A 19354-nucleotide genomic window follows, 5' to 3' on the forward strand; every position below is an offset into this window, starting at 1 on the left:
GTTTGGTTGGGTTGGGTTGGGTTGAGCTGGGTTGGGTTGGGTTGGGTTGGGTTGAGTTGGGTTGGGTTGGGTTGGGTCAACCCACGTCACTGGCTGGGCCCCAGCAGCAGCTCCTTGCGGAGATGCGTCCGCAGGTGCTTCATGAGGGACGAGCTGGACATGAAGCATTTGGGGCATTTTGTGCACTTATAAGGTTTTTCGCCCGTGTGGATCCGCCGGTGGATGATGAGCGTGGAGCTGGCCCGGAAACTCTTGTGGCAATAGGAGCACTCGTAGGGTTTCTCGCCCGTGTGGATCCGCTGGTGTCTCCGCAAGGTGGTCGCGTCCCGAAAACCCTTCCCGCAGTCGGAGCAGACGTAGGGACGGGGTCCCACGTGGCTCTTCTGGTGGAGGACCAAGGTGGAGTGGAGGGTGAAGCGGATCCCGCAGTGGGGACACTGGTGGGGCTTGTCCACCGCTTGGTCCTTCTGGCGTTTCTTCGACGAAGGACCTCCCGAAAACGTCTCTCCGGGGAGGCCCCCGCGGCTCCGCAGGCCGGCGGCCGCGGCGGAGCTTTTGGGGCGGTTCTCCCCGCTTTTGGGGTGGTTCTCCCCGCGTTTGGGGCGGTTCTCCCTGCGTTTGGGGCAGGCGGCGCCCTCCGCGTGGCTCTTGCGGTGTTTGCTGAGCGACTTGGTGGCCATGAAGCATTTCCCGCAGTCGGGACACGCGTAGGGTCTCTCGCCGGTGTGGATGCGCCGGTGGATGACCAAGGTGGACTTGGACGTGAGTTTCTTGCCGCAGTCCGGGCAGGCGAAGGCGCCGCTGTCCGCGTGCCTCTTGCGGTGCTTGTTGAGGGACTTGGTAGCCATGAAGCGCTTCCCGCATTCGGGGCAGCCGTAGGGCCTCTCGCCGGTGTGGATCCTCCGGTGGGTCACCAGCGCCGCGTTGGACGTCAGGGTCTTGCCGCAGTCGGGGCAGCGGAACGCCCCGTTCTCCAGGTGGACCTTCGCACAGAACCACAGAAGTCAGGGGTTGGAAGGGACCTCGAAGGGCCACAAGGGCCCAGCGCTGGCTCAGCCCACAGCACCCGCTGTTCCCAAATGGTCACCCATCCAAGCACTAACCGGGCCCGACCCTGCTTAGCTTCAGAGATGGGGCATTCTCAGGCTGCTATGGCTGCATATTTTATAGATACGTTTAATATATACAGTATATCGTGATAGCATCTGAACTAAACCCCTTTTTCAAGGGCAGAGTAGAGAGGCAGGAGAACCTCTCTGACCTACCGACCACCCTTCTAATCCCCCCAGGTCCCATTTGCCTTCCTGGCCACAAGGGCCCAGTGCTGGCTCAGCCCACAGCACCCGGTATTTCCACATGGTCACCCATCCAAGCACTAACCGGGCCCGACCCTGCTTAGCTTCAGAGATCGGGCGTTCTCAGGCTGCTATGGCTGCATATATTTTATATATATATAGTATATATAGTATATCCTGCTAGTATCGGAACTAAACCCTTTTTTCAAGGGCAGAGCAGAGGGGCAGGAGAACCTCTCTGACCTACCGACCACCCTTCTAATCCCCCCAGGTCCCATTGGCCTTCCTGGCCACAGGGGCCCAGTGCTGGCTCAGCCCACAGCACCCGGTATTTCCACATGGTCTCCCATCCAAGCACTAACCGGGCCCGACCCTGCTTAGCTTCAGAGATGGGGCGTTCTCAGGCTGCTATGGCTGCATATATTTTATATATATATTGTATATATAGTATATCCTGCTAGTATCGGAACTAAACCCTTTTTTCAAGGGCAGAGTAGAGGGGCAGAAGAACCTCTCTGGACCTACCGACCACCCTTCTAATCCCCCCAGGTCCCATTGGCCTTCCTGGCCACAAGGGCCCAGCGCTGGCTCAGCCCACAGCACCCGGTATTTCCACGTGGTCTCCCATCCAAGCACTAACCGGGCCCGACCCTGCTTAGCTTCCGAGATCGGGCGTTCTCAGGCTGCTATGGCTGCATATATTTTATATATATATAGTATATATAGTATATCCTGCTAGTATCAGAACTAAACCCTTTTTTCAAGGGCAGAGTAGAGGGGCAGAAGAACCTCTCTGGACCTACCGACCACCCTTCTAATCCCCCCAGGTCCCATTGGCCTTCCTGGCCACAAGGGCCCAGCGCTGGCTCAGCCCACAGCACCCGGTATGTCCACGTGGTCTCCCATCCAAGCACTAACCGGGCCCGACCCTGCTTAGCTTCAGAGATGGGGCGTTCTCAGGCTGCTATGGCTGCATATATTTTTTATATATAGTATATATAGTATATATAGTATATGTAGTATATCCTGATAGTATCGGAACTAAACCCTTTTTTCAAGGGCAGAGTAGAGGGGCAGGAGAACCTCTCTGGACCTACTGACCACCCTTCTAATCCCCCCAGGTCCCATTGACCTCTCTGGCCGCAAGCGCACACCTTGCGGTGCTTCTGGAGAGATTTGGCGGAGGCGAAACGCTTCTCGCAGCCGTGGCACTTGTGGGGTCTCTCCCGGCAGCTGTTGGTCTGCTGGTGGTCCCTCAAGGCGGAGCCGCAAGCGAAAACCCTGCGGCAGGTGGGGCAGGTGAAGGGTTTGTCCCCAACGTGGACCTTCTGGTGGCGGGTGAGGGACGAGGCGCGGCTGAAGCTCTTCCCGCAGGCGACGCAGGCGTATTTGCCGTTGGGTTTCCTCCCGTCGTGCCGGGACGGCGCCGACCTCCTCGCCGGGTGGTTCTTGTGGTGGTCGTAGGCCAAGGAGATGCCGCTTCGGGGTCTCCTCGCCGGGGGGTCTTCGTCGTCCTCGTGGGACGTGGCGTCCTCGGTGTCGCTCGTCCACGCGTCATCTACCGAAAAAAGCAACCCCAAAAATATAGAATTTATCCAGCTTTACCCAAATCTTGAGCAGGGCGGGGAGAGAAGCGCCGCGAAACGCGGGGTCGATGCGGGAGAAACGGGATCGTTGGGCCGAAAATGTCACCCTTGTGCCAAAAACGTCGCCCTCGTGCCGGGAGAAGCGTTTGGCGCCTCTGGCCAAATGGTTCCCCAGAGGGTTTGGATCCCCCTGTTCCCAGGTCCCCCAGTTTCCAGCCCAACCCTCCCAGTTCCCCCAGTTCCCAGTCAATTTTCCTCACTGGTGTCCCCATTTTGGAGCAAAAACCACATTCCTCACCTCATGGAGTTGAGCAGGAACCACCACAAAATGACGGTTCCCCACGGCATTTGGACCCCCCTGCTCCCAGTTCCCCCAGTTTCCAGCCCAGCCCTCCCAGTTCCCCCAGTTTCCAGCCCAACCCTCCCAGTTTCACCAGTTTCCAGTCAATTTTCCTCACTGGTGTCCCCATTTTGGGTTGGAAACCACGTTCCTCACCTCATGGAGTTGAGCAGGAACCCCCACAAAATGACGGTTCCTCACGGCATTTGGACCCCCCTGCTCTCAGTTCCCCCAGTTTCCAGCCCAACCCTCCCAGTTCCCCCAGTTTCCAGCCCAACCCTCCCAGTTCCCCCAGTTCCCAGTCAATTTTCCTCACTGGTGTCCCCATTTTGGGTTGGAAACCACATTCCTCACCTCATGGAGTTGAGTCGGAACCCCCACAAAACGACGGTTCCTCACAGCATTTGGACCCCCCTGTTCCCAGTTCCCCCAGTTTCCAGCCCAACCCTCCCAGTTTAACCAGTTCCCAGTCAATTTTCCTCACTGGTGTCCCCGTTTTGGAGCAAAAACCACATTCCTCACCTCATGGAGTTGAGCAGGAACCCCCACAAAATGACGGTTCCCCACGGCATTTGGATCCCCCTGTTCCCAGTTCCCCCAGTTTCCAGCCCAACCCTCCCAGTTCCCCCAGTTCCCAGTCAACCCTCCTCACTGGTGTCCCCATTTTGGGTTGGAAACCATGTTCCTCACCTCATGGAGTTGAGCAGGAACCACCACAAAATGACGGTTCCTCAGAGCATTTGGACCCCCCTGTTCCCAGTTCCCCCAGTTTCCAGCCCAGCCCTCCCAGTTCCCCCAGTTTCCAGCCCAACCCTCCCAGTTCCCCCAGTTCCCAGTCAACCCTCCTCACTGGTGTCCCCATTTTGGGTTGGAAACCACATTCCTCACCTCATGGAGTGGAGCAGGAACCCCCACAAAATGACGGTTCCTCACGGCATTTGGACCCCCCTGTTCCCAGTTCCCCCAGTTTCCAGCCCAGTCCTCCCAGTTCCCCCAGTTCCCAGTCAATTTTCCTCACTGGTGTCCCCATTTTGGGTTGGAAACCACGTTCCTCACCTCATGGAGTTGAGCAGGAACCCCCACAAAATGACGGTTCCTCAAGGCATTTGGACCCCCCTGTTCCCAGTTCCCCCAGTTTCCAGCCCAGACCTCCCAGTTCCCCCAGTTTCCAGCCCAACCCTCCCAGTTTAACCAGTTTCCAGTCAACCCTCCTCACTGGTGTCCCCATTTTGGGTTGGAAACCACGTTCCTCACCTCATGGAGTTGAGCAGGAACCCCCACAAAATGACGGTTCCTCACGGCATTTGGACCCCCCTGTTCCCAGTTCCCCCAGTTTCCAGCCCAACCCTCCCAGTTTAACCAGTTTCCAGTCAATTTTCCTTACTGGTGTCCCCATTTTGGGTTGGAAACCACGTTCCTCACCTCATGGAGTTGAGCAGGAACCCCCACAAAATGACGGTTCCTCACGGCATTTGGGCCCCCCTGTTCCCAGTTCCCCCAGTTTCCAGCCCAACCCTCCCAGTTTCCCCAGTTTCCAGTCAATTTTCCTCACTGGTGTCCCCGTTTTGGAGCAAAAACCACGTTCCTCACCTCATGGAGTTGAGCAGGAACCCCCACAAAATGACGGTTCCTCACGGCATTTGGACCCCCCTGCTCCCAGTTCCCCCAGTTTCCAGCCCAGTCCTCCCAGTTCCCCCAGTTTCCAGCCCAGTCCTCCCACTTTCACCAGTTTCCAGTCAATTTTCCTCACTGGTGTCCCCATTTTGGGTTGGAAACCACGTTCCTCACCTCATGGAGTTGAGGCGGAACCCCCACAAAATGACGGTTCCTCACGGCATTTGGACCCCCCTGCTCCCAGTTCCCCCAGTTTCCAGCCCAGTCCTCCCAGTTCCCCCAGTTTCCAGCCCAGTCCTCCCACTTTCACCAGTTTCCAGTCAATTTTCCTCACTGGTGTCCCCATTTTGGGTTGGAAACCACGTTCCTCACCTCATGGAGTTGAGGCGGAACCCCCACAAAATGACGGTTCCTCACGGCATTTGGACCCCCCTGTTCCCAGTTCCCCCAGTTTCCAGCCCAGACCTCCCAGTTCCCCCAGTTTCCAGTCAATTTTCCTCACTGGTGTCCCCATTTTGGGTTGGAAACCACATTCGTCACCTCATGGAGTTGAGCAGGAACCCCCACAAAATGACGGTTCCTCACGGCATTTGGACCCCCCTGTTCCCAGTTTCCCCAGTTTCCAGCCCAGTCCTCCCAGTTCCCCCAGTTTCCAGTCAATTTTCCTCACTGGTGTCCCCATTTTGGGTTGGAAACCACATTCCTCACCTCATGGAGTTGAGCAGGAACCCCCACAAAATGACGGTTCCTCAGAGCATTTGGACCCCCCTGCTCCCAGTTCCCCCAGTTTCCAGCCCAGCCCTCCCAGTTTCACCCATTTCCAGTCAATTTTCCTCACCCGCGCCCCCGTTTTTGGGTGGAAACCACGTCCCTCACCTGAGCGGGAGGAGCTGGAGCTTCTCCAGCGCCGCCTCCTCCTGGTCCACACCCTGAGGACGGGTCGGCCTCGGCCTTCGTCCTCATCGTCCTCGTCCTCGTCGCTGCCGAACTGGGGGAACCAAACCGGGGGGGGGACGGGGACGGGGAGCTCGGGGGGCTCGGGGAGCGTGACCTCGTGCAGCGGCTCCGGCACCTGGGGAGGGTTTAACGGGACACCCGGGGTGGCCATGGAGGGGACAAAGTGACCACGGCGGGGCGGCCAAGGGGGGGACGCGCAGAGCCCGGGGGCGACGCGCAGTAAAGAGAAGCGGGGCGGGAAGAGGCGAAGTCGAAAGGTGGGAAAATAAGGGAGAAAATAAGGGAATTTAAAAGGGGGGGAAAAGCCTTTAAAAATTGATTTAAAAAAAAAAAAAAAAAAAAAAAGAGTAAAATAAGGTAAAATAGCGTAAAATAGAACGAAATAAACCAAAGCGAAATAAAACGAAACGAAATAAAAGAAAACAAAATAACATGAAACAAAAGAAAAGAAAAGAAAAGAAAAAAAAACAAAGAAAAGAAAAGAAAACAAAATAAAATAAAACAAAAGAAAAGAAAAGAAAACAAAACAAAAGAAAACAAAAGAAAAGAAAAGAAAACAAAATAAAATAAAACAAAATAACATGAAACAAAACAAAACAAAATAAAATAAAAGAAAAGAAAAGAAAAGAAAAGAAAAGAAAAGAAAAGAAAAGAAAAGAAAAGAAAAGAAAACAAAACAAAACAAAATAATAGAAAAGAAAAGAAAAGAAAACAAAATAAAATAAAACAAAAGAAAACAAAACAAAAGAAAAGAAAAGAAAAGAAAACAAAACAAAACAAAACAAAACAAAACAAAACAAAACAAAAAATACACCAAAAAAACCCAAAATAAAATAAACCAAACCAAAGCAAAATAAAATAAAATAAACCAAACCAAACCGAAATAAAATAAACCAATACAAAACAAAATAAAATAAATAAACCAAAATAAAATAACATAAAATAAAACAAAATAAACCAAACCAAACCAAAATAAAATAAACGTAACAAAACAATATAAAACAAAACAAAACAAAACAAAACAAAAATAAAACAAAATAAACCAAAATAAACCAAACCAAACCCAACCAAAATAAAATAAACCGAAATAAAATAACATAAAATAAAACAAAATAAACCAAAATAAAATAAACCAAACAAAACAATATAAAACAAAATAAAACAAAAAATAAACCGAAATAAATCAAAATAAAATAAACCAAACCAAAACGGAATAAACCAAAATAAAATAACATAAAATAAAACAAAATAAACCAAAATAAAATAACTTAAAATAAAACAAAATAAACCAAAATAAAATAACTTAAAATAAAACAAAATAAAAGAAACCAAACCAAACCAAAATAAAATAAACCAAAATAAAATAACATAAAATAAAACAAAATAAACCAAAATAAAATAACTTAAAATAAACCAAAATAAACCAAAATAAAATAACTTAAAATAAACCAAAATAAACCAAAATAAAATAACTTAAAATAAACCAAAATAAACCAAAATAAAAGAAACCGAAAGAAAACCAAATAAAATAAACCAAACCAAAATAAACCAAAATAAGATAAACCACCAAACTAACTCCAAACCGCACCCAATAAAACCCACTCAAAGAACCAGAATTTTAGAAAAGAATCAAAATTTAAACAAAAAACCAACCAAACTAAAACCCGCCAGAAGAAGAGAACCGGTAAGGAGCAAAATGATTAAATTTAAAAACTAGGAACTAAATTTTTTAAAAATTAGATATAAAACGAATTAAGACCTAAAGTTAGACACCAAGTAAGAAATAAAAAGAGGAGGAAGAACTAAAATTTTTAAAAAGTAAGAAACGGTTTTTTAAAACGCAAAGAAACGCAATTTTTAAAAAGAAAACATTTTCGAAAAAGTAAATAAATTAATATTTTTTTAAGTAAGAAAACCTCTTTTTTTTTTAAAAAAAAAGCACAGTAAGAAGTGAATTTATACTAAAAAAACCAACTTTAAAATCTAGAAATAAATATAAAAATGAAATAAAAGCCGCCTGGGGCCGGTCCCCCCAACCAGGGTCAGGCACTGGGGGTCCCCCCGTGTCCCCATGTCCCCCCATGTCCCCATGTCCCCCCCATGTCCCCATGTCCCCCCGTGTCCCCCCGTGTCCCCCCTGTCCCCCTGTCCCCATGTCATGTTCCCCCATGTCCCCATCTCCGCCATGTCCCCATGTCCCCCCCATATCCCCCCATGTCCCCATGACCCCACATCCCCATGTCCCCCTGTCCCCCTGTCCCCCCATGTCCTCCTGTCCCCCTGTCCCCCTGTCTGTCCCCATGTCCCCCCTGTCCCCATGTCCCCTCCCATGTCCCCATGTCCCCCCATGTCCCCATGTCCCCCTGTCCCCCTGTCTGTCCCCATGTCCCCCCTGTCCCCATGTCCCCTCCCATGTCCCCATGTCCCCCCATGTCCCCATGTCCCCGTGTCCCCCCGTGTCCCCCTGTCCCCCTGTCCCCATGTCATGTTCCCCCATGTCCCCATCTCCGCCATGTCCCCATGTCCCCCCCATGTCCCCCCATGTCCCCATGACCCCACATCCCCATGTCCCCCTGTCCCCCTGTCCCCCCATGTCCTCCTGTCCCCCTGTCCCCCTGTCTGTCCCCATGTCCCCCCTGTCCCCATGTCCCCTCCCATGTCCCCATGTCCCCCCATGTCCCCATGTCCCCCTGTCCCCCTGTCTGTCCCCATGTCCCCCCATGTCCCCCTGTCCCCCTGTCCCCATGTCCCCTCCCATGTCCCCATGTCCCCCCATGTCCCCCTGTCCCCCTGTCCCCCTGTCTGTCCCCATGTCCCCCCATGTCCCCATGTCCCCCCGTCCCCCTGTCCCCCCATGTCCCCATGTCCCCATGTCCCCCCATGTCCCCATGTCCCCCCGTCCCCCTGTCCCCCCATGTCCCCATGTCCCACATGTCCCCATGTCCCCCTGTCCCCATGTCCCCAGTGTCCTCCTGTCCCCCTGTCCCCCTGTCTGTCCCCCTGTCCCCCCTGTCCCCATGTCCCCTCCCATGTCCCCCTGTCCCCCCATGTCCTCCTGTCCCCCTGTCCCCCTGTCTGTCCCCCTGTCCGTCCTCATGTCCCTCTGTCCCCCCCCGTCCCCCTGTCCGTCCCCATGTCCCCGTGTCCCCCTGTCCCCATGTCTGTCCCCATGTCCCCATGTCTGTCCCCATGTCCCCCTGTCCCCCTGTCCGTCCCCATGTCCCCCTGTCCGTCCCCATGTCCCCGTGTCCCACCTGCAGCTCCATGGCCGGGGGGTCCCCGCCCCTCCCCCAGTCCCGGCCCCGCCCCCCGCTCCCCTTTTGGGGACAAATCCGCCTTTTCCTGCCCTCGCTTTGCCTTCCCTTTTTTCTCCCTTTTTTTTTTACCCCTTTTATTTTTTTCCCTTTCCCCCCCTTTTTAATTTTTTCCTTTTCTCTTTCCCCTCTTTTTATTTTTTTTTAACCTCCCCCCCTTTTTTCCTTCTCCCTTTTTCCTTCTCCCCTTTTCCCTTTTTCCCTTTTTCCTTCTCCCTTTTTTCCTTTTCCCTTTTTTCCTTCTCCCCCTTTTTCCTTCTCCCCTTTTTCCTTTTCCCTTTTTTTCCTTCTCCCCTTTTTCCTTTTCCCTTTTTTTCCTTCTCCCCTTTTTTTCCTTCTCTCCTTTTTTCCTTTTCCCCTTTTTCCTTCTCCCTTTTTTCCCCTTTTCCCTTTTTTTCCTTCTCCCCTTTTTTTCCTTCTCTCCTTTTTTCCTTCTCCCCTTTTTCCTTTTCCCTTTTTTTCCCTTTTCCCTTTTTTTCCCTTTTCCCTTTTTTTCCCTTCTCCCCTTTTCTCCCTTTTCCCCTTTTTCCTTCTCCCCTTTTTCCTTTTCCCCTTTTTTTCCTTCTCCCCTTTTTTTCCTTTTCCCCTTTTTTCCCTTTTCCCCTTTTTTCCCTTTTCCCCTTTTTCCTTCTCCCCTTTTTCCTTCTCCCCTTTTTCCTTTTCCCTTTTTTCCTTCTCCCCTTTTTCCTTCTCCCCTTTTTCCTTTTCCCCTTTTTTTCCTTTTCCCCTTTTTTCCCTTTCCCCCTTTTTTCCCTTTCCCCCTTTTTCCTTCTCCCCCTTTCCCTTCTTCCCCATTTTCTTTTTTTAACCTTCCTCCCTTTTCATCCCTTTTCGCCCCTTTTTTCCCTTTTCTCCTTCTTCCCCCATTTCCCCCTTTTTTCCTTTATCCCCCCCCTTTTTTTCCCCCCCTTTTTTTTTTTTTTACCTTTCAGCTCTGCAAGAAAACGGGTTAAAAAGCCACTTTCAGGGATGCCCATTTTCTGTGTTTTCGGGCAAAACTCCTCCTCCCCCCCGAGGGGGAAAGAGAGAAAAAAACAGCTAAAAATGCCCATTATCGTCCACCCCGCCAGGTGCCAACGAGCCTTTTCTTCCCCAATTCCGCCCATTCAGCCCCAAAATCCCCCCGGGGCGGTTTCAGGGCTGAACCCCCAACCCCCAGGGAGACAAATGGGGAAGAGTCTCCTGGGAGACATTGCGTTGCATTTATTTTATTTCCTCATTTTATTTCATTCCATTTCATTCCATTTCATTGCTTTGCTTTTCATTTCATTTCATTTCATTTCTTTTTATTTCTTTTCATTTCATTTCTTTTTATTTCTTTTTACTTCTTTTCATTTCATTTCATTTTATTTCTTTTCATTTCATTTCTTTTTATTTCATTTCATTTCTTTTTATTTCTTTTTATTTTATTTCTTTTTATTTCTTTTTATTTCTTTTTATTTCTTTTTATTTCTTTTTATTTCTTTTTATTTCTTCGTCTTTCATTTTATTTGGTTTTAGTTCATCTTATTTCTTTTAATTTCATTTTATTTATTTTTATTTCATTTTATTTATTTTTATTTCATTTTATGTCATCTTATTTCATTTTATGTCATTTTATTTCACCTTATTTAATTTTGTTTCTTTTAATTTCATTTTATTTCATCTTATTTAATTTTATTTCTTTTAATTTCATTTTATTTCATCTTCTTTCATTTTGTTTCTTTTAATTTCATTTTATTTCATCTTCTTTCACTTTGTTTCTTTTAATTTCATTTTATTTCATCTTATTTCATTTTATTTCTTTTAATTTCATTTAATTTCGTTTTATTTCTTTTTATTCCTTTTTATTTCATTTTATTTCATTTTATTTCACTTTATTTATTTTTATCCCATTTCATTTTTTATTTCATTTCATTTTATTATTTTATTTCATTTTATTTCATTTAATTTCATTTTATTTCATTTTATTTCATTTCATTTTATTTCATTTTATTTCATTTCATTTCCTTTCCTTTCATTTCCTTTCATTTCATTTCATTTTTTTCATTTCATTTCATCTCATTTCATCTCATTTCATTTCATTTTTACAGGCAAAAAATTCACAAGAGCCACAATTCTGAGATTTTTTTCCCCTATTTTTTCCCAAGTTTTGTTTTGTTTTGTTTTTTTTTCCCATTTTCTGTGCTCACCTGGGCAACAATTTTAAAATTTCATTTCATTTTCATTTCATTTTAATTTTCTTAGGGAAGAAAAAACCCTCCCAAGAGCCACAGTTCCGAGCTGCTCTGCAAGGACAAGTTTGTGGGCGGCCGGCGGTCCCATCGCGCTCCTCTCAGCAGCCGAAAAACACCAAATTCCATTAAAATTCGATGTTTTCCTCGGACGTGGAGACCGATAATTTTTCCGATTACCTTCAGCTGTTGCTGTTGCTTCCAGTTTCCTGTTTTCCCCCCAAAAATAAGACAGGGTCTTACATTAATTTGAATTAATTCCAAAAGCTGCTTATTTTCAGGGGGTGTCTTATTTTTCCGCGAATCACCGTCTGCGTTTGTTCTCGAACCGAAAATTTATTCAAATATGGTCGCGTCATCGCGTTCCGGGACGTCGCCGTAATTCTCCAAACCCTGAATTCCATCACGAATTTACCGCGACTCTGTTTCCTTTTCCCACCTGCGACGATCTACGTTTACCAATATTCGCGGGCAAAAAAAATCGACATTTATTCAAATACGTTCTGTTGCCGATTAATTTTATTTTTTTACACGCGTAGCTGCCCGGGCGCTATTTAAATCGGCTTTTTTCATGAACCGCAACGAGGGCTTATTTTTGGAGTAGGGCTTATACTCCAAGCGCCCTCAAAGACCTGAAAAATGCCGCTAGGGCTTATTTTCGGGGTAGGGCTTATTTTCGGGGTAGGGCTTATTTTCGGGGTAGGGCTTATTTTTGGGGAAACGGCTCCGTTCTCGGAGCGACCGACTGATTTTCCCTAGTGGTTTTTTTTGCCGGGGGGGTGGAATATTTTGCTGGGAACGAGACTCGCGTCTCCAAACCGCGTTGGGATTGGGAAGGAACAGGAAGAGGAGAACCCGCCCCCATCAAAGGGAGAAGAAACAACAGGTTTTTTCAGCTCCCTCGGAAGAAATTGGGGCGGATTCGCGGCTTTCTGAAGACACAAACGTCCTCTGAGGAAGGACGGCGACCCCCCGGAGCGCAGAAAACTGGAGGATCTGGTACGCGTCGCCTTCCCCGCGACCTTGGGCAGCGAAACGCCGCTTTTTGGGTCGTTTTTGGTTTTTTTTTTTTTAAAGAATATTTTCCTTTGCTGCGCAGGGATGTCACAAATTTCCGCCCGAGCTCGCGCAGGTTCATTTGTGGCTTTTATCGGCATCTTTCCTCCCAAACCTGTGTTGGTTTTTTTTTCGCGTAGTTTGGGTTTTTCCCACGTAGTTTGGGTTTTTTTCTGTGTAGTTTGGGGTTTTTTTCCGTGTAGTTTGGGGTTTTTTTTTGCGTAGTTTGGGTTTTTTTTCGCGTAGTTTGGGTTTTTTTCCGCGTAGTTTGGGATTTTTTTCGCGTAGTTTGGGGGTTTTTCCCGCGTAGTTTGGGTTTTTTCCGCGTAGTTTGGGTTTTTTTTCCGCGTAGTTTGGGTTTTTTTTCCGCGTAGTTTGGGTTTTTTTTCGCATAGTTTGGGTTTTTTTTCGCGTAATTTGGGGTTTTTTTCCGCGTAGTTTGGGTTTTTTTTCCACGAAGTTTGGTGTTTTTTTCGCGTAGTTTGGTGGTTTTTTCACGTAGTTTGGGTTATTTTTCGCGTAGTTTGGTTATTTTCCGCGTAGTTTGGGGTTTTTTTCCGCATAGTTTGGGTTTTTTTCTGCGTAGTTTGGGGTTTTTCTGTGTAATTTGGCTTTTTTTCGCGTAGTTTGGGTTATTTTTCGCGTAGTTTGCGTTTTTTTTTTTCGCGTAGTTTGGGTTTTTTTTCCGCGTAGTTTGGGGTTTTTTTTTGCACACAGTTTGATTTTTTTTGGCTGTTGTTTTATCCCCCCCCCCCCACCCCCAGATTTCTGCAGGAATCCAAGGAAAATCAGGAGGGATTTGGGGTTCATGGCTGAAACGCCTTTCCATTCATTCCTTCGCGGTATTTCCCATCTTTTTTTTTTTTTTTTTTTTTAATTATTTCTCTTAAAAGGGGGGTACGACAGCCGAGATTTGCCAGACCAAGCTCAACTCCAGCTCTCCTTGCTCCCGCAGCTGGAAGACCTGAAAAATGAACTCGAGAAGAGACGGGCGAAAATCGCCGCCAGGATTTCGAGTGAGATTTCCCAGCCGGCGCAAGAAGAGAAGAGTCAGAAATCAGTGAGCAAAATTCATCCCGGGGGTGTGGCGGGGGGGTGAATTTACAGCTTTTGAAAGGCAAAATTTTAGGGAGCGTCCCCCGCAGCGGGTAGATACTGGCTTAGCAAGTTGGGCTTTGCTAGGCCTGGCTTGCTGTTGTTAGACCAGAAAAACCCAAGGGGAGGAGGAAGGGGAGATTTGCGGCCTAGAAAGACGGGGAGGGGGGGAAAAGGGAATTAAATCGTTTTTTTTGGCAGGGAATGGCGAGAGTCGGTGGTTCCCCATGGGATGGGGGGTTGAGTGTCATCAGCTTTCGCCTCATCTCTTGATTTTGAGGGTCTTTTCCAGCCGAAATAATTCCACGATTTGGTCTTGAGGGTCTTTTCCAGCTGAAATAATTCCACGATTTGATCTTGAGGGTCTTTTCCAGCCAAGATAATTCCACGATTTGATCTTGAGGGTCTTTTCCAGCCAAAATAATTCCACAATTTGATCTTGAGGGTCTTTTCCAGCCAAAATAATTCCACAATTTGATCTTGAGGGTCTTTTCCAGCCAAGATAATTCCACGATTTGATCTTGAGGGTCTTTTCCAGCCGAAATAATTCCACGATTTGATCTTGAAGATCTCTTGAACCAAAATAATTCCACAATTTGATCTTGAGGGTCTTTTCCAGCCAAAATGATTCCACGATTTGATCTTGAGGGTCTTTTCCAGCCGAAATAATTCCAGAATTTTATCTTGATGGTCTTTTCCAGCCAAAATAATTCCACAATTTGATCTTGAGGGTCTTTTCCAGCCAAAATAATTCCAGAATTTGATCTTGAGGGTCTTTTCCAGCCGAAATAATTCCACGATTTGATCTTGAGGGTCTTTTCCAGCCAAAATAATTCCAGAATTTGATCTTGAGGGTCTTTTCCAGCCAAGATAATTCCACGATTTGATCTTGAGGGTCTTTTCCAGCCAAAATAATTCCACGATTTGGTCTTGAGGGTCTTTTCCAGCCAAAATAATTCCACGATTTGATCTTGAGGGTCATTTCCAGCCAAAATAATTCCACAATTTGATCTTGAGGGTCTTTTCCAGCCAAAATAATTCCACGATTTGATCTTGAGGGTCTTTTCCAGCCGAAATAATTCCACGATTTGATCTTGAGGGTCTTTTCCAGCCGAAATGGCTCCATGACCATTTAGTCCATCCCTTGAAAGGACTAAATACGCCAAGGCTGAGCTTAAGGGCAGCCCCCGAGTTTAAACGGAGCCCCTGAGGATGGACGGGGCTTGGGTGGGGCCTAAGGTGGGGCCAATCAGGGTAATTAACAGCAATTAGCGCTGCCGGAGGCCCTGGGGATCTACAGTGGGATCTCGGTCTGGTAAAAAGATGAGTGGCAACCAGCATAAATGAATTTTTTTCTGGATTTGGTGAAAAAAACATGTTTTTTTTGGTGAGTTTGGCGGTTTCCTGGCTCAGGGTCCCTCTAGACGTGGGTATTTCCAACCCCCCACGTGTCCAGGCCTCGCTAGGCCCAGCTTTGAGCGGAGACTAAGGGGCCCATCCCCAGCTCAAAGACTCGGCCTTGCCGCGATTTGAGGAGAAAAATCTCACGTTAAACCTCGTTTTTTCCCTTTGTCTCTTTCCGCAGGACGCGAAAAACACCGTCAGCAGGTACGCGGCGTCTCCCAAAGGCCGTTCCGTGAGCTTTCCAAAGGGCGAAGGGTGTTTTGGGTGCCGCCGTCGTCTCTTCTCTTGATCGTTTCTGGGCTAATCGAAGGGGTTTTAGTCTCAAAATGACGTCCACGTTGGCAAAGCCCGGCTTAAATCTCGCTGCAAGGTCTTGGCTCTTTTGTCTAGGCCAGCCCGCCCAAGCAAGAGCGGTCTCCGTAAAAAATATAAAATTAAAAATAAAAGTAGAGTAAAATAAAAGTGAAGTAAAATAAAAGTGAAGTAAAATAAAAGTAAAGCAAAATAAAAGTAAAGCAAAATAAAAGTAAAGTAAAATAAAAGTAAAGCAAAATAAAAGTAAAGCAAAATAAAAGTAAAGCAAAATAAAAGTAAAGTAAAGTAAAAGTAAAGCAAAATAAAAGTAAAGCAAAATAAAAGTAAAGCAAAATAAAAGTAAAGTAAAGCAAAATAAAATAAAAAAGCAAAATAAAAGTGAAGCAAAATAAAAGTGAAGCAAAATAAAAGTGAAGCAAAATAAAAGTGAAGCAAAGTAAAAGTAAAGTAAAATAAAAGTAAAGTAAAATAAAATAAAAGTAAAGTAAAATAAAAGTAAAGTAAAATAAAAGTAAAGCAAAATAAAAGTAAAGTAAAATAAAATAAAAAAGTAAAATAAAAGTAAAGCAAAATAAAAGTGAAGTAAAATAAAAGTAAAGCAAAATAAAAGTGAAGTAAAATAAAAGTAAAGTAAAATAAAAGTAAAGTAAAAGCAAAATAAAAGTAAAAGTAAAGTAAAAGTAAAGTAAAGTAAAAGTAAAGTAAAGTAAAAGTAAAGTAAAATAAAAGTAAAGTAAAATAAAAGTAACGTAAAGCAAAATAAAAGTAAAGCAAAGTAAAATAAAAGTAAAGTAAAAGTAAAATAAAAGTAAAGCAAAATAAAAGTAAAGCAAAATAGAAGTAAAGCAAAATAGAAGTAAAGCAAAATAAAAGTAAAGTAAAGTAAAATTTAAATAAAATTAAATCCAACAGGGAAATGTGGCCTTTACTTCCCTTGAGGTTTGCGTTGCCAAGGGGGTGAGATTAAAAAAGCCCCACCAAACAAAATTCCAGCAATACCATCGAATCATTTCTGGCCGCACCAGATTTCCTGAAATGATGACAATCACTCCGATTTTTTTTTTTTTTTTTTTAAATTTTAATTTTTTTTCTAATTTTTCCAGGTGTGGGAAAGCGAGTTCCCAGCCGCCGTCGGGTGTTTCTCCCGGGTCGGAAGAGCGAGTTTCTCACTTTTCGTGGCGCGGCGGCGCCCTGAAGGAAACTCTAAGGAAGCTCCGAGGTACCGAGAAGGGCTTGAGGAGGAAAACAAACCATAATTAAACACGTTTTGCAACCCGACGAGTTTTCCCAGCCCCGCAGCTGGAGGAAAACCCGCCCCAGGGCAGAGCAGAAACCCAAATACTGCCATGAAACAAATACGGAAACCGATTATTCAAATTCAATTATTCGAATTCGATCATTCGATTATTCAAACTGAATTACTCGATTATTCAAATTCAATTATTCGAATTCGATCATTCGATTATTCAAATTCAATTATTCGATTTCGATTATTCGATTATTCAAATTCGATCATTCGATTATTCAAATTCAATTATTCGAATTCGATCATTCGATTATTCAAATTCAATTATTCGAATTCGATCATTCGATTATTCAAATTCAATTATTCGATTTCGATCATTCGATTATTCAAATTGAATTACTCGATTATTCAAATTCGATTATTCAGATTCAATTATTCAATCATTCGATTATTCAAATTGAATTACTTGATTATTCAAATTCAATTATTCGATCATTCGATCATTCAATTATTCAAATTGAATTACTCGATTATTCAAATTCGATCATTCGATCATTCGATTATTCAAATTGAATTACTCGATTATTCAAATTCGATTATTCGAATTCGATCATTCGATTATTCAAATTGAATTACTCGATTATCCAAATTCAATTATTCGAATTCGATCATTCGATTATTCAAATTGAATTACTCGATTATCCAAATTCAATTATTCGAATTCGATCATTCGATTATTCAAATTGAATTACTCGATTATCCAAATTCAATTATTCGATTTCGATCATTCGATTATTCAAATTGAATTACTTGATTATTCAAATTCAATTATTCGATTTCGATCATTCGATTATTCAAATTGAATTACTTGATTATTCAAATTCAATTATTCGATCATTCGATTATTCAAACTGAATTACTCGATTATTCAAATTCAATTATTCGAATTCGATCATTCAATTATTCAAATTGAATTACTCAATTATTCAAATTCAATTATTCGAATACGATCATTCGATTATTCAAATTGAATGACTCGATTATTCAAATTCAATTATTCGAATTCGATCATTCGATTATTCAAATTGAATTACTCGATTATTCGAATTCAACCGGTCTGGTCTTGTCCTGTTGTTGCCGACCTGCTCCAGACTTTCCTGGTTTACATCCCACGTGTCGCTTTCCTTCGTTTTCTTTTTTTTTTTCCTGCCCTCGGCGTCTATTTTTGGTTGGATGGAGCCGCAAATCTGCAGGGATTTGTGCAGGAGTCTGGTGTGATTACTGGGCTTCTTTCTTCCCTTTCCTCTTTTTCCTCTTTTTTCCTCCTTTTTTCCTCTTTTTTCCTCCTTTTTTCCTCCTTTTTTCCTCCTTTTTTCCTCCTTTTTTCCTCCTTTTTTCCTCCTTTTTTCCTCCTTTTTTCCTCCTTTTTTCCCTCTTTTCTTTTTCCTCTTTTCTTTTTCTATCTTTTCTTTTTCCTCTTTTCTTTTTCTATCTTTTCTTTTTCTATCTTTTCTTTTTCTATCTTTTCTTTTTCTACCTTTTCTCTCTCTCTCTTCTTTTTTCTCTCTTCTTTCTTCTTCTCTCTTCTTTCTCCTTCTTTCTCCTTCTTTTTCTTCCCTTCCCTTTCTCCTCTTTCCTTTTTCCTCTTTCCATTTTCCCCTTTTTCCTTTTATCCTTTTTCTTTTCCCCTTTCTCTTCCTTTTCCCCTTTCTCTTCCTTTTCCCTTTTTTCTTCCTTTTTCCTTTCCCCCCCATTTCCCCCCATTTCCCCCCCATTTCCCCCTCGTTTCTCCCCTTTCCCCCCCTATTTCCTCCCTTATTTCCCCCCCTATTTCCTCCCCTTCTCCCCCCCTTTCCCCCCTCTCTTCCCCCCCTTTTTCTCTCTTCTTTCTCCCCCCCCCGCCCCGTCCTTTTTTTTTTCCTTGCTTAAAACCACCTTTTGTGCCCCACACCCACCGCCCTTCCCCTCCTCAGCGACGCTCCCACCTTGGGCCACATTCCCCCCTCACACGTGTCCCCCTGCCCCCTCCAACCCACCCCCCCCGCCCCCCAAACATCCCCGGGGACGCCCGAACCTCCTCCTCACACCCCCGTGTTCCCCCCCCCTGCCCCCCAACCAGCCGTCGTCACCCTGGACCCCGACACGGCCCACCCCGACCTCCTCCTGTCCGACGACCGCAAGAGCGTGAGGAGACGCGGGGCCGCTTGGCAACCCAGACAGGATCCCCCCGACCACCCGCAGCGCTTCGACTACTGGCCCTTCGTCCTGGGCCGCCCGGCCTTCGCCTCCGGCCGCCACTGCTGGGCCGTGGACGTGGGCGACGGGGGCGACTGGGCCGTGGGGGTGGCCCGCGAGTCCGTGCGGCGTAAGGGGCGCCTCAGCCCGTGTCCCCAAGGCGGGATTTGGGGAGTGGAGAAGTGGGGCGGGCAGATCCGGGCGCTCACCACCCCGAAAGTGACGCCCCTGCCCCGGCGTTGGGTGCCGCGGCGGGTCAGCGTCCACCTGGACTACGCGGGGGGCACGGTGGCGTTCTTCGACGCCGACGGCGGGGGGCTCATCTTCATCTTTTCGCGCGCCCCCTTCGCCGGGGAGCGGGTCCGCCCGTGGCTTTGGGTGGTGGGCGCCCGGTCGCAGCTCAGGTTGTGTCCCTGAGACGCGGCGGCGCGACGCGCCCTCCAATTTTACACAACCTTGGGGACGCCGGCGTGCCCCCCGCGCTGCCCCTGGGGTGCTGGGGGGCGGGGAAAAAAACGGCGATTTTGGTTTGTTTTGGGTTGGTTTTTTTTGCGTTTCCTCCTTTCCCGTGAAACCGGGAAGGGGTTGACGCGAAGGAAGAAGAGAGAAGCCTGAGAAAAACGAGGCAAAAGGACGGGACCCCAGGATGTGGACGTGGAAATCGGTGGGAAAAGGAGAAAAAAA

The 19354-nt window shown here is 46.2% G+C and overlaps 2 protein-coding genes across 2 annotated transcripts; one reads left to right on the forward strand and one right to left on the reverse strand.

Annotated features, from left to right (window-relative positions):
* Positions 1-86: 86 nt before the first annotated feature.
* On the reverse strand, positions 87-11678 carry LOC136000774 (zinc finger protein ZFP2-like). Its single transcript, XM_065654731.1, has 4 exons — positions 11628-11678; positions 5712-5907; positions 2450-2853; positions 87-983 (listed from the first exon to the last, which is right to left on the reverse strand). Exons 1-4 carry the CDS (start codon positions 11676-11678, stop codon positions 87-89), a joined length of 1548 nt encoding a protein of 515 aa, XP_065510803.1.
* A 280-nt stretch (positions 11679-11958) lies between these two features.
* Positions 11959-19087, forward strand: LOC136000775 (E3 ubiquitin-protein ligase TRIM39-like). Its single transcript, XM_065654732.1, has 5 exons — positions 11959-12018; positions 13331-13435; positions 15056-15078; positions 16293-16408; positions 18555-19087. The coding sequence occupies exons 1-5, from the start codon at positions 11959-11961 to the stop codon at positions 19085-19087; spliced, it is 837 nt and encodes a 278-aa protein (XP_065510804.1).
* Positions 19088-19354: the final 267 nt, after the last annotated feature.

The sequence above is a fragment of the Caloenas nicobarica genome, chromosome 35 (genome assembly GCF_036013445.1).
Source record: "Caloenas nicobarica isolate bCalNic1 chromosome 35, bCalNic1.hap1, whole genome shotgun sequence".
Classification (NCBI taxonomy): Eukaryota; Metazoa; Chordata; class Aves; order Columbiformes; family Columbidae; genus Caloenas; species Caloenas nicobarica.